The 14,236-nt window shown below is 36.1% G+C and overlaps 2 protein-coding genes and 1 long non-coding RNA gene across 3 annotated transcripts in view; all 3 read left to right on the top strand.

Annotated features, from left to right (window-relative positions):
- Positions 1-14,236, top strand: part of LOC139978057 (receptor-interacting serine/threonine-protein kinase 1-like) — a 117,273-nt gene that overhangs the window by 70,249 nt on the left and 32,788 nt on the right. The window lies entirely within an intron of this gene.
- LOC139978043 (uncharacterized) lies at positions 2,959-5,080 on the top strand. The gene is made up of 3 exons (XR_011796887.1): positions 2,959-4,134; positions 4,444-4,520; positions 5,021-5,080. It is a non-coding gene; the product is annotated as an uncharacterized lncRNA (long non-coding RNA).
- Positions 6,437-14,165, top strand: LOC139978055 (uncharacterized). The gene is made up of 5 exons (XM_071988006.1): positions 6,437-6,978; positions 7,601-7,735; positions 8,668-8,817; positions 9,628-9,747; positions 10,704-14,165. Exons 1-5 carry the CDS (start codon positions 6,823-6,825, stop codon positions 10,950-10,952), a joined length of 810 nt encoding a protein of 269 aa, XP_071844107.1. The 5' UTR covers positions 6,437-6,822; the 3' UTR covers positions 10,953-14,165.

Here is a 14,236-nt window from a genome sequence, read left to right as displayed (position 1 = left end):
AGGCATTTTCGGCTAAAATTTTCTTGTACGCTTCGCGCCAACCTATGGTGGCGCTACGCTCAGATAATTTGCCTACAGGCTTCGTCCCTCATTGGCAAATTCCTCGCTAGGCGCTTGTTCGAATTTGTAACGCAAACAGCAGATATCACATCATATCAGTGAGCATGAAAGTGGCGCTCCAGGATGAAAAGCCTCAAAACTGTCCGACTTGCCTGAATCAATAAACAAAAAATTTTCGCGCGCGAAGCGCGCGTTCAACGTGGCAATGTCAATATCATATAAGCAAGCATCGGTTATTACATAGCATGCCATCATGTACAGTCCGTTAAAATTGCGCAGTATACCGCGGGATGCTAATGTAAACAACGACATGTCTCATGTAGATGTATAAAAAGCATGGAGGTCCAATTATGTCAAAACTCTCTTTTACATTAGTAATGGCGAATTAGGGCCTGCACCCCCGCCGCGCAGTGGCGGAGCGTCCATATGGTCAGGGGGCGGATGCCCTTCTGACGGACTCAAATAGACTGCTGGCGCCTTTTTCAGTTCTTTATCACTTTTTAATTATTCTAGATTATTGACTTTTTTATTGCGCTCTCATCTACTTATTGACATTTGTCACATTTTGTTGGTGTAATTTGGCGATGACACCTTATTCTTCGTTTATCTGCAAATTAGCCAGGCCCCGAAAGGGTCATTTCCTGCGATCTAGGGAGTATCTTTACTCAAAAATTTTCTGTACGCTACGCGCCAACCAGTGGTGGCGCTCCGCTTAGATAGTGTCGAAAGCGCCCCTTCAGACCATTCTCGCCACTCTTGACCAATACCCCTAGCTCCGCCACTGCTGCCGCGCCTCCTACGCCTATGTGTGTAGTGTTCGGTTGAAGGAAATATCTGCTATTTTTTCATTTCCTTCAACCAAGTTTTATAATAGCCGTTATAACAGGTTTTAATATTTGTACACTAATAAATTAACTGTGTCTGAATTTTCGAAAATTTCTGACCAACATTCTACATCACACTTCCCTCTACTCGTGCAATTTTGACCGGTCTGTTAGGGGTTGAAGGAAGTTTTTTCTATATTGGTTGTCCATAGATGAAATTTTGTACAACATTATGGGTATGTTTTGAAGTGACTTTATTCACGAGAAATGTGAATTTTCAAATTCTGAACAAATATGGGGCTTAAAACCTTGAAAAGTGGGGATGACGGCTATTGTGGGCCGCGACGTAGAATCACCTACAAAAGCAAAGACCCACAGAAGCGCGATCAAGTCGAACATGATGTGTGCCGGGTTGACAATCTTCAAAAAGGTTATGGATGGAAAAAAAAAAACTATTAGGAAATACTTGGTTCTCAGGCAAAAAGTGTACATCTGGTTGGTCATTTCAAGCCCGAGAAGTGCCGTTTCCGGTGATCTGAGGGGTTTCAAAACAAGAAATTTTCTTGTACGCTGCGCGCCAACCGATTTTGGCGCTCCGCTTAGATAGTAATTCGCGCCCCCCGGGTTTGAAAATCCTGGATACGCGCCTGTATATTGACTTAAGTGTGCTCATTGCAGATGTTCGTATACCCGCCAGGATTAGTTTACTGCGATATTTGTGAAGATATATCATTCTAATTTATGTTTTTTTTTTGACTCCGCCTTATTATATGTTTTTGAAACACAATTGCAACATCTCATGAAAAAAACCTTTCTCTTCTTTCAGATCGATTACAATGAGGGAGAAAAGGTAAGAGAAACAGGGAACCATGTTCCTGTTAATTAGTAACAGTAACTTATTACAGGGAAGGCGTTACTATGTAACAAAGAAATAGCAGTATTCAGATTTGATTCTCATCAGGGAGGAAAGAGAGATGTATGTATTCATGTTATTAAGCCTGTGAATCTTTCAGTGACGTCACACACTTTGTTATGAATGGCGTAAGACTTTACTGTCTTCCCTGTAAAGCTGATGTAATGTATTCATGTTATTAAATCTGTGGATCTTACAGTAACGACGTTGTCTCCTATATTGACTGAAGTGTGCTCATTGCAGATGTTCGTATACCTGCCAGGAATAGTTTATTGCGATATTTGTGAAGATATATCATTCTATTTTTTATTTTTTTTTTTTTGGGGGGGGGGGCTCCTCCTTATTATATGTTTTTGAAACAAAATTTTAACAACTTATAAAAATAACCTTTCCCTTTTTTCAGATCGATTACAATTCGGAAGAAGAGGTAAGCGAAACAGGGATTCATGTTCCTGTGAAATAGTAACGGTAATTTATTAACATGGAAGGCGTTGTTACTATGTAACAAAGAAATAAGATTTTAAGACTTTGATTCTCATCAGGGAGGAAAGATTTATAACTGATGTGTAAAGAACAGGAACGAAGATAAACCAGTTACAAATTAATATCTCGAAATGATGATAGCACTGTTCTCCTGTCAAGTTTAGGTGGGTCTTAAATTTCTTCCTTCACACAGAGTCAAAGAAAAGTTTAACAAAGTAACTGATATACTTTTAAATACTACAAGATTTAGTCTGTCGACGTGGTGTGTTAGAAGACTCACACAATATTCGACTATATCTCTAAAATAATCATCTGTCAACCCTCCTACCTAGCAGATGCTTAACGATTACTTTATTCAACTCTGCTGATGTGCCAATCATATTTGTCACTAGTTCAACAAGTTCAAAGAAGCTATTTTTAAATTACTTATTAGTAAATCCTGAGTTCATTTATTTTTTCGTGAAAATTTTTTTCACAGGTTTCTTACTGTGAATGGAACTGACAAAAAAAAACAATACAAAAGTCGCTTGTATTGTTGCAAAATAAAAGTGATATATTAACATCATTTAATATCATGTGATGATGCAAAAGTGTTTCCGTAGTGTAAATAAATTCTCTCAACACAAAGGGCTAACTCTTAAAGGCTATACTTGGTATTAGATGCAATAAAGTTTGGATGTAAACATCATCACATAACCGTCAACGAGGAACACATTAGTTAATGAAATTGAAGAGATAAACTGGTCTGTCTACTGACAATGTTAGTATAAAACAGCGGCCAGTTTCACCTGTCAACGTTCGGATTGCCTCAGTTTCGTATTCGATTAGTAACCGCTAACGGATACAGAGAAACTAACGATATAGTAAGAAATTAAAAGTAGGTAATTCGTGTTTCATGAGACATTCACTCAATTTTTCAAAATAGAGACATCATAGTTAAAATACACACACCTCTCACAGTTTTTCTTTAATTCTGCAACTCATGTGGGGAACGTTGGATTCATGTCCACTCAAAACAAAACAGCGAAAAATGAGCAACTAAAATCAATATCTGTCAAATAATTTTCAACACGTGACACCAAACCTGCTTTTAGTTCGAATTTTCTACAATGTGCGACAGTATCAACTATCTTGATAACTCGATGTTAGCAAAACTACGTCAAACTTCTCATTCCATTCCATTCTCTTCTCATTTCATTCGTTTCACTCATTTCATTTCATTCTCTTCTTATTCTCTCTTTACCCCATTCTTCTTTCTTGCTCGTATTTATGTGCCTCAAAGTAACTAGCAGATGCCAAGAACAGTCTGAAAATTGTGCCGCTTTCGGGGGCTTCGCCACACCCCTGTACTCTCAGCAAATAACAGGGTACACAATTGCTGAACGACTGTAATTAGCCTATAAAGCAATCATTCCTTTTGTTCCCGTTGCTTTGCACCCATCGGAACCTGTGCAGTCAAGTTTGCTTATTGTGTATGAACGGGTAATAATTGTGCAATCAAAGTTACAAAATTGAGCTGTGAGTTACATTTCGTAGACAATAAGGTGTCGCATATACTATTTGATTGATGTACATATTATGCACTTTTTACGCAATTCGGAGCAAATGTAGTTAATTTAAATACCGAAATGGGGGAAGTGAACTTATTAAATCTGTTTTCTGCTTGTAAATATTGAAAAAGATACTTTGATGGGAAATTCAAATTTAAGTTTCAGATACTCGTTTGCTTTCATTTTGTAAGTTTTTCTTTGTGTTACAGCTGTATCCAATGCTTGAATTGTGCTTTTACCAATTAGATACTGTTTCCAAGACGAATAATTATGCCCAACCTGCATAAACGAACATACAAAACAGGTATGTAGTTTTAACCACTATACTTTGAAAATCATACTTTGGAAAAGTCATTCCGAAGAATGAACAATACAAAGGTTCGGACCATGCAAGTTCGTATTTTAATTTCCAATGATAGATATCTCAAAAAAAGAAATGAGTGAAACGGAATGGGTAATCCATCACGGTTTTGCCCCCCCCCCCCCCCCACTCCTTTTCTTTTATCTTTTATTTAGCTTCAATGAGCACGTGTATTTTGAAGTATTTGTTTTTCTTATTTCTTTCCGTGTTTCCTTGTTAATTTCATTACTTACCTCTTCACCACCAAACCAGAGATGAAAGAGGAGGCCGAAGAATTTGTAGTAAAAAAGAAGCGTTTATCAGACAAAGGAAAATTTGAAGAAGGAAGTGTAAGTTTTAAGGCATTAATAGCATTACAAAAATATATCTTTTATTCATTCAAAAAAGTGCAAAAAATTATCAATTTATTGTCACGATCCGGACAGGTTGATCCGTCAATCTTTACTAAGATCTGGTTTTTTTTAATGAGTTGAGAAGGTGCACCTGCCTACTATATTCAGTTAATTGTGATATGACATGTGCGATAGCTTAGTCAAATGTATGCATCACATGTTTATTGTAATATACTACAAATTTATTGCGCATTGATATCTTGAAATTGAGTTTTCTGCAGTGGATTGACAGCAATGGCAAACCAATTTGGTGATACTAGTGATTTGTAGCTGGATTTATCACAAAAACAAATATGGTACGAGCAATAAATCATTCTACAGTATCAAAGAGAACCGTTTTGTTTTATAATAACTGAGGCTTATACAGCACGAATGTCACTTCTGTTATCTGAATAAACGATCCTGGTATAATTGTTCCTTACTTTCACCATGAGCAGGTGACGTCTGCAGATGAAGTGCTAATTCATACAGGCGAGAACATTAAGAAGCACGAAGGTAAGTTGTGTAATAAACTGCTAACGGTTGAAAGACATGTATTAAAGGACTAAACACCTCATTGGTATCTGCGTATCATAGTGTACATCATTTGTTTTTTGAGAACTTGTTGGCGATTGTATTGAAAGCAATGGAACAAATTAAGAGATCGTCAAAGGTTACAAAGCCAAAAATTATTCCGTTAAATAACAAAATGACGAGCAATCAAATGATGGAACCAAGATGAATCTCTTCACACTTAAATATAGGACACGGATTTGGTACGATCTTGGTCCACGTGTAAAGCATGAACCATCGATAATCGCGCCATCGAGTACTATATATAAAACGAGAAAGTTAATTATGAATATCGATAAATCAGTGAAACTAATAAAAACAGTAGTCTGTTAAATATAAAGAATATTTCAACTGTCTATATATTTCATTTCTTTCTTTTTCTTTTCGTTAGGTGATTCTCGTTCCATGAGAGCAGAATCAATAATCGGCACATACGGTGGAACGCTAGAGATTCCAAATACCGGTGTCAGCTTAAGAATACCCCCCGGTGCTCTGCGACGTGAATATTTTATCCGAATGAGAATATTACCACATCATTATCTGGATGAACCTGAATTATCGTTTGCTAGTAACTCATCAGTAGTGGTGGAACTCCTTCCCAATAACGTTAAGCTTTTAAAACCAGCAACATTGACATTACCTCACTGTTTGGTTCTCAAGAAAAGATGTGTTTGGAAAGCAACGGTATACAGCAGTCGCCATGAAGAAGGTGGATTATTATTTTTTCTTTGAACAATAAAATGGTGTGACCCCATGAATGAATGACTGTGGCATATTTTGGGTTGCAAATGATACAGCGAAATGTTACATGTACTCATTCACCAACGTTACAATCACGATACATGAATAGCCTGTGATTATTCTTATCATTGAACAGATTTATAAAGCATCAAAGTGAAAACCAAACTATACAAAATCAAAGCAGTAAGATAGACAAACGTAAGAGCAAATAATAAAGACTAAAAAAAAAATCAGTTTTTAACCTCTTCATAAAATTTAAATTGTGTCACTACTACATATTTAAACAAGCCAACTATTCTAGAGTTTAAAAGCAATAATGCAAAAAGAGCGTTCTCCTAACTAATAGTGAACCCGAGAACATAGAGATCAGAACGATTAGATGATCGAGTGAATATAGCCACCGGTCCTAATAGACAGCAAATCCTAAAGATAGCAAGGTCCCGTGTCCTTAGGGAAGCGTAAGAACTTCACACTGTATTCGGTAATTGATAGGCAACCAGTGAATCTGTTGCAGAGCGTGCTAGATGGTGCATGAATAAACCTCTATACACCAGTAACAGCAGTATTATGTACACGTTGTAGCTTATTGATAAGATAATTAGGTAATCCACTGTATAAACAATTCGAATGACCAAGGTCACTAATAACAAGAGCATGAGTGAGGGTACGGCAAGACTGAAAACCGAGGTACTTACCAAAGCAATTTGACATATCTTATTCATTTTTAAGTTTATGCGTAAGTGAATACGAGTTGTGTTGAACGTTTCTAAAGAAAGAGGGCACAAGTTTTATTCTGGGTAATGATTTCAGTTTTATAATCAGGACCTTTCTTCGATGTTCAATTCTACTTTTTTTTATCACATATTCGTTTTTTGTCTTAGGCAACCAACCACAATGGGAAGAGGAAATAAATACTCAGTGTGATGTTACTAATGAAACCTGTGTGATGCGGCTTTACAATTTCAGCTGGAAGAAATATAAAATTGGTGATGATATAGTCGAGGCAAAGAGGATTATGTTGTATGCCGCTAAGCGTTCTGCTACTGAAAATGAAATATTTCTTGATATAGGGTATTACTGGCGGTTACCAAGCTGCCAAGAGGTAAGCAAGTTTAAATAACTCGACCTGTGTAAAAAAAAAAACTGTTAAATAGTGCAATACGGCTGAAAATAGCCTTTTTTCCCCTTAAATCGTTAAGCCTCTAGAAAACTGTCTATTTCTGTCAGTGGCATATATAGTAATATTTAAATTCGTTAGAAGCTTTTATCAGTAAAGGTTTTTCTAATATTATGAGAATCTGAGATACCATGTAGAATATCAACGTTCAAATTGTCTTTGTTTCAGTGCTGCAAGCTATATGTATTTTCATTATGAGAGTTTAAAGTAGCAAAAACGTCGGTGCAGGAAAAGTAATTCTTCATTATTAATGATGTTGTTTTATATTAATATTTATCTAATGAAAACTAATTAGGACCATTAACATCTTACTAATCATATAAATATGTAATAGTGAGCAAAGACAGCTTTTATCTAAACGGTACACTTTGTGTTTTACCCATCTTGTAATAAGCTACCGTTGTACAGACACAGTTTACATTATGTGGAAGGGATATGGCATCTACCATCTAACCTTAACCATTCTTTGATTCACTACAACAACCTTAATCAATGACATTGTTTCACAACCTTACACTGTCATTTTCTCTCTGTATACTCTCAAAAGTTTCCCAAATTGAATAATGCTACTGTGTTGCATGAGAAACCCGCAGTGTTTTTCAAAGAAGGGCAATTGCCTCTGACAGTTTTGCTTGAAAAAGTATCACCTATTTGGACATATAACGAAGAAGAAACTGCACAGGTTGGTTGAAATAGTTTATTGTTAAATAAATTAGCTCAAAACTATCATGTTATTAAGCTTGAATAATGTTTGTTTGTTTCATCCGATTACTTTATTACCAACAAAAACACATATTTGTAATAGAAAATGTCACATAATCTTTCTGAATCATCAATTAACATACAAACTATGACATATGTGTATATGTGTATAACACTCATTGTTTGTAGGGGAGTAGCAATACCGTAGTCTAACTACAGCCTGCACAAAAAAGTTGCACAAATAATGAAGTTAAAGTGACCACCACATCCATCAATTTTCAATTTTCAGTGCCAATGGAAGAAATGGCTTTATCAAAATTTTAGTATTATGATCCTGTGGTGACAGTTTTCATGCAAAACAAATGTTCTTCAAACGTATCGTATATGGCATTCTGCTTGTAAGTCTATTACTTAGCTTATTGCCGGCTCGGTTTCCATCATTTCATAGAAACTGTGCAAAATAAGGCAGAAGTCTTGGTACAATAGGCTGAAGATGCAATGTTACCCCGTAGTTATTTAATAGTAGATCCGTTTAAAATAATTTCAAAGTCACATAAGTATTACTTTATTACTTATATTACTTTATACAGTTATCAGTTTTGCCAATAAGATAGATGAACAAATGATGACATTATTCGAAAAAAAAATTGTCTCTACAAATGTATTGATAAAAAACCCGAAATTTGCATTAATGCTGTCGTTTATATTTCCTCTAAAGAACTTAGACCAAGGAATAGAAATAATGACCACGAATCTTGCTAGTATCAAGCAACCCGCAACCTAGAAACATGTCAAAACTTACTACTTATGCCTACATATTCATAAATGTACTTTGATATCCCAAGTAAGTTAAAGTATGTTAAATTCAATTAATGACAACTTCATGTAACTTCTGCTTATTTGCCTTCAAAGATTATCAATTTTAGCACAGTTTCGATTACGGAAGAAAGTTTCTGTACGTTTGTCCTGAATAAGATGACCTCCGACGAAACAGACGGATGTGCATGTTTCTTCAAAGCTGGCCAAGGGTCGAATCTTGTGAAGTTATTGTTCTCACTAAAGGTAAGTTGCTACGCTTTAGTTATTCTTTTTGGAATATATGTTAATGCTTTTAGCAAAGTGTATCCTTCTATGTTCAATGTTTTACTTATTTCTAATATTGTATTACAAATGGTGTACATTTAACGGCAGCTGTAGAGATGTCATCTGTATTTGTTCTCTCACAACCCCCATTCTCACGATGTTCAATGTTGTATCTGTATATGTGCGTGTATGTGTGTATATGTATGTATGTGCGTATATATATATGTGTCTAAGAAGTACACTACATAAATAGAGCGAGACATCAATTTTAGAGTAACGCTACATCTCTATAGCTACATCTCTATATACCGGTGCTGTGGCCGAGTGGATAAAGGCGGTGGCATTTTAAGTAATAAGGCTTAGTAATCGGGAGGTTCCAGATTCGATACCCGGCCCGGTCATAATAAGGTGGGTATTTCATCCAAGAGCAATCTACGGTTTTCCCATCTGAAATGAATGTCTTAATTTAAAAAGATCCAAAATTAAAATTAAAATGTTGAATTAGAAGCCACCAGTCGTGTAAGTTGTAATCCATTAGCCCTTACAGGTTTCTCCCACATTTGTGGTCGCTTAAGCGTCGTAAAATAAGTGCTGATTATTATTATTACTGATAACTAAACTTCAGTTAGGATGTTTGCAAAAACGTTTAGTATTTGGTGTTGTTCTTGCAATATATGCACGTAATTGTCCATTGCAAAGGAGTATGTGTTGTTAATCATGAAACAATGGGATGTGTATACAGGTCTCGAACTTATAATATATAGTATTGATATGCTATTATCTTACAAGGAATCCAGTTTGTCAAGAGCTGAAGCAATCATACCTTCAACGAGGAATGGTACTGCAGATTCACAAGAAAAACTACCGTCAGCAATTTCACACACCAAAGTTCGCAACAAGTTTCTTCAGGTAACTGTGTATCCGTTGCTATATTCTACGAAGAGTAACTTAAACGGTAATTTAAGCAAAATAGATTGCAATTTATTAAGTATTGACCAATAAGGCCTTCAATGCAAAGATAATGCGAAACTGTATATCAAAACAAACCTTTATCGCGTAATGTCTTCGATATCGTTATTGTAATTTCTTACTTATATTGATTTCACTGCCTCCTTGTTCAAAATTTATCGTTTTGAACAAAAACATCTGCGTTTTGAATCGAGGTTTAAGTCGAGATTAATGAAATTGGGTTCACAATCTGCCACAATTACACTGACATCAACGTGTGGGAACCTCCCCCAGACGTAGCCTTATTCTACGGGACGTGTCATGCACAGGCGATGAACACACAATGTTTCATTTATTTGAGATGAAATGTTAGCTTCCTCTCTCATGCACTGTGCCACAGCGTATTCTCCACATTTAGGCGTCAGAGAGATGGCCCAGAAGATCGTGTTTGCTGTCATGCTTAATCTTCTGATCGATGTACCCCCGAGATTACCGGAATATTAACATCACTTTTTTTCAAGGCGCGCGGGGGGGGGGGGTGTGGGGGGGTTTCATCCATACATCATCTTGCTGAACCTACATGCCTAGCCGCATACGTCATGTCAAACGATTCTACCGAATAAGAGCAGCAGCCCGGCGGTTCGTTACCGTTCAAACAGAGTTAAAGATGTCTAATGTCGGTTCGTTGCTGCGCAGTGCTAAACGTTTCCATTATGTAAGCAAATAAGGTAGATAGGGAAGTGCATAATTTGAGTAGAGACATGTAAGTATATGAGTCCCTACATAACTTTATTTGTGGTTTTAATTAGGAAATAATGAGGATAACCTCCTAAGATGATTTTATTCACGATGGTTATCCAGAACATAAACAATGTCTTGATAGGAGTATACTTTTCTCTTATTTTTCGTTTTCAAAGGACTTATCAGAAAATATTGGCAAATGCTGGATGGATGTTGGAAGGAAGCTTCAGTTGACTGAGGAACAACTCGAAAACCTCGAACAAAAGAGTTATCCAAATCTCAAGGAGACGACATACCAAATGCTACTTGTGTGGAAAAGGAAAAGAGCTAGCGCTGCAACTTATGACGTTCTCGCAGATGCTTTGAGAAAAGCAGGAAGAGTTGATTTACAAGAAGAGTTGCTTGAAAAATATAAGCCTTCATGAGTCGAAATATAGACAAAACGCCAATCCAAATAAGAACGACCGAACCAGAGGAAGTAATCTACATGAATTGCAATAAAGAGAAGAATTTTGTATATACTAACTTTTGTTATACCCAAATTGACAAGTCACATTCAGGTACCAACGAACCATTCCCTTTAAATTGTTACACAAGAAAACAGTATAGTGCCTTAATGCTTCAGTAAATGTAAAATAATTTCAATTAACGTTGTGACTCTCATGTTAACCTGAGGAGTGGATTCGTATTCTATTCGTTAACGTGAACTTTTGAGCAGGCTGCGGCCTTTCATTGTGAATATCTTGTGAAACACTAGGTGTCAATCATGTGGAAGCAAAGACCGGTTAAACCAGTTACGCAGGATTAAAATTGACTTCAACTAGCCTAATCATGTTATATATTGATACTGAATAGTATCAATATATAGTTTGCACTAGTTTGAATAGATTAATACTTCTACATTGTGTATTCCAATATTGAACTAGAAGACATATTCTGTGCATCTGCACTGACAGTTCTGTATATCATTGCTGATATCTCATCACACACTTTAGATACCCAATAAGTAAGTAATATATTGCTGTCACGGCTGTATTGCTAGGACATGTGGGTTCGCAGATTTCCTTACAAATACTGGGGTGTTTACACTATCACAATCAACAAAATACAACAACACGCTGTCAAAGTTAGTAAATAATTATTATTACCCGTCTTATTGCACTAATTTTAACATCAAACTACACCAAAACAAATGAATTAACTTATAATTAAATATTGAATATTATTTGCTGGTTACGTTATATTGCACACTCTATTATATTGCCCCTCTTGTTTCAGCTTACTGTCCTCTTGCAACGTTAAACCATAATGTTCATACTATCCGTAGTTCAAAGTGGGTAAAAACGTCGCGTGTATGGGGCCACTTTCAGGTCTGTTCCTGGTAGTTCGTCGGGCCAGACAGGAATCCCGGATTAGCTGCCATACAAGATGGCTAACAGTGTCCAGGACATAGACGTTGGGTTGGTTTCCAAGAAGGATGCTCCAAGTCTTAAATACGTTTGTTATGTTATTTGGCAAGGTTGCGGTGTAATTTTAAAAAGTTCCCACTGCTTCCCATATGACAGACGCCACGTGCTCTTGTCTATAGCTTTGGAAGGTAGTCAAACTAATATGATAATACTTCGCCCTATGCGGTATTCACGGCCTGAACCTTATAACTTTCTGCGTAGAATATTGATACCAGTTCTGGATCTCAACCCCGAATCACACAATATACTTATATACCTCGATACACAAGTGTATAAACAATACCCTACCAAGTTGGACTCATTTTGTTCCTATTGTATAGCTAACTACCTGACTCATTATAACTTGTGACGTTTGGAAGTTTTGGAATATTAGTTCATTGGCAACGTGCCAATAGGGACTATTCCTGTTAAATAGATCTAAAAACTTTCGGCTATACATATGCTAATTTAGCCTATGAACTAGCGAAAACTACGGAAAACAAATTAGACCATTTAGATTGCGGCTATTTCCAATTTTTAAATGTCTACTGTGACAATTGCAACCAGAAAAGAAATTGGCCCTGCCAGTGGATCTTATATATTATTAAAGATGTTTTTCTCTTTGAGTGGTTGAAGTAGTACCGACACTCTCACGTTAATAATAATTGTTATACAGTAATGAATGATAGGTATTACTAGTTAGGATTAGATAATTTATATAATCAAATTCATTTTCTTGTAACACAGATCAACAGTAACAACGAACTGTAAATCCATTGTGGCTATTATTACTGATTAATGCGTTATATGAAAATGTTCTACATCGCATACCTCATAATGGATACTGTATCAAACAGCAGGTCTCAGAGGGCAAAGTCTGTTGAATGGAAAATGCGCGTGTGCACTACAAAAACCAGCGCCATTGTTCTCGGTGCATTTACCATTACTGTGGTTGTTAGACTTGGGTTCAAAGTTAGTAGGTAAACGACATACATTAATAAGGATGGAGGTAATTACTAGGCAGTACTTCTGTCTCTCATTCAGCGTCGTTCTTTGGTGCGGTTGATATCCTTATCCTTAAAATACGTATACAAATTTGGATTCTAAGATAAGCAAACTGAAAATTCGGAACCATAACAATATGTTTGTTGGGTTCAAAGTCAAATGACTAAGCTAGAGACACCTATAAGGATAGCAGTTATTCACCTGTAGCAAAATATTGTTTCTCGAACGCACGATGATCGTTCTTTGGTATGCGTTTGGTATCCTAACAGATACATTGTGTACATGTTCGCATCCTAGGCCAAGTTAAACGAAATGAATAGAAGCACGCTTTGGAATATTATGGTAAACACTTGTTCCAGCTTTGTAGTTGGAATGAGACATAGAAATCGGTCATTACCATCGCTTTGATGTTAATTTTGACATGACACAGTGGTGGACAAATATGATATACGGTACTGAGAATCATCTTTCCACCTGCCTTTCACACGGTATGGACAGTCGTGCTTCAGTAAACTCCTTCGGCGCTTATACATGTTTACACTCACAGATATGCATTTAAAATCTGAAGAGGAAGAAAACAATACTGGCACACTTTAAACACATCATCCAAAGGCTGTTTTTAGTTTTTGAGAAACAATACTTCCACTATTGCCTTCGCATTCTTCATGATAAATATCCGAGCTATATGACTGATTTGGTGAAACGCTACACCCCAGCTAGGGCATTACGGTCCCAAAGTCATCTTTCTGTAGTAATTCCTCGTACTAACAAAGTCACATATGGAGATTGTTCGTTCAGTGCAGCAGGTCCTAAACTCTGGAATTCTCTTCCTCATCACTTGAGAAATATCACATATATTGACACTTTAAAGAAGCATTTGAAAAATTATCGTTTTAGGCTTGTATATGGGTATTAATCTTATTCGTTTTTTTATTCATATTACTGTGCCCATTATTATATATATTTATATTTTTATGTTCTTTATTGTGATTTATATTTTATAGTTTATGTTTATAGTTTATGTCTTATATCATTTTTTACTTTTATTGCTGTTGTTATTATTATTAGGTTTCTAAAGTTTGGTAATTTTATATTCCAGGTATTGGTTCTTTTGTACAGTGCTCTTGAGCATGTTTTATTTCACGATAACAGCACTTTAATATATGGTATGGTGTTATATATATATATATAGTATAGTTACTTGTGGTCAAGTTCAATAGCATAGGGCAATATTAACACTATATTTTTAAATCATA

This window comes from Apostichopus japonicus, chromosome 12, assembly GCF_037975245.1.
Source record: "Apostichopus japonicus isolate 1M-3 chromosome 12, ASM3797524v1, whole genome shotgun sequence".
In the NCBI taxonomy this organism is placed as follows: domain Eukaryota; kingdom Metazoa; phylum Echinodermata; class Holothuroidea; order Aspidochirotida; family Stichopodidae; genus Apostichopus; species Apostichopus japonicus.
Note: the sequence above shows the minus strand (reverse complement) of the source record. Positions and strands in the feature narration are given on the sequence as shown.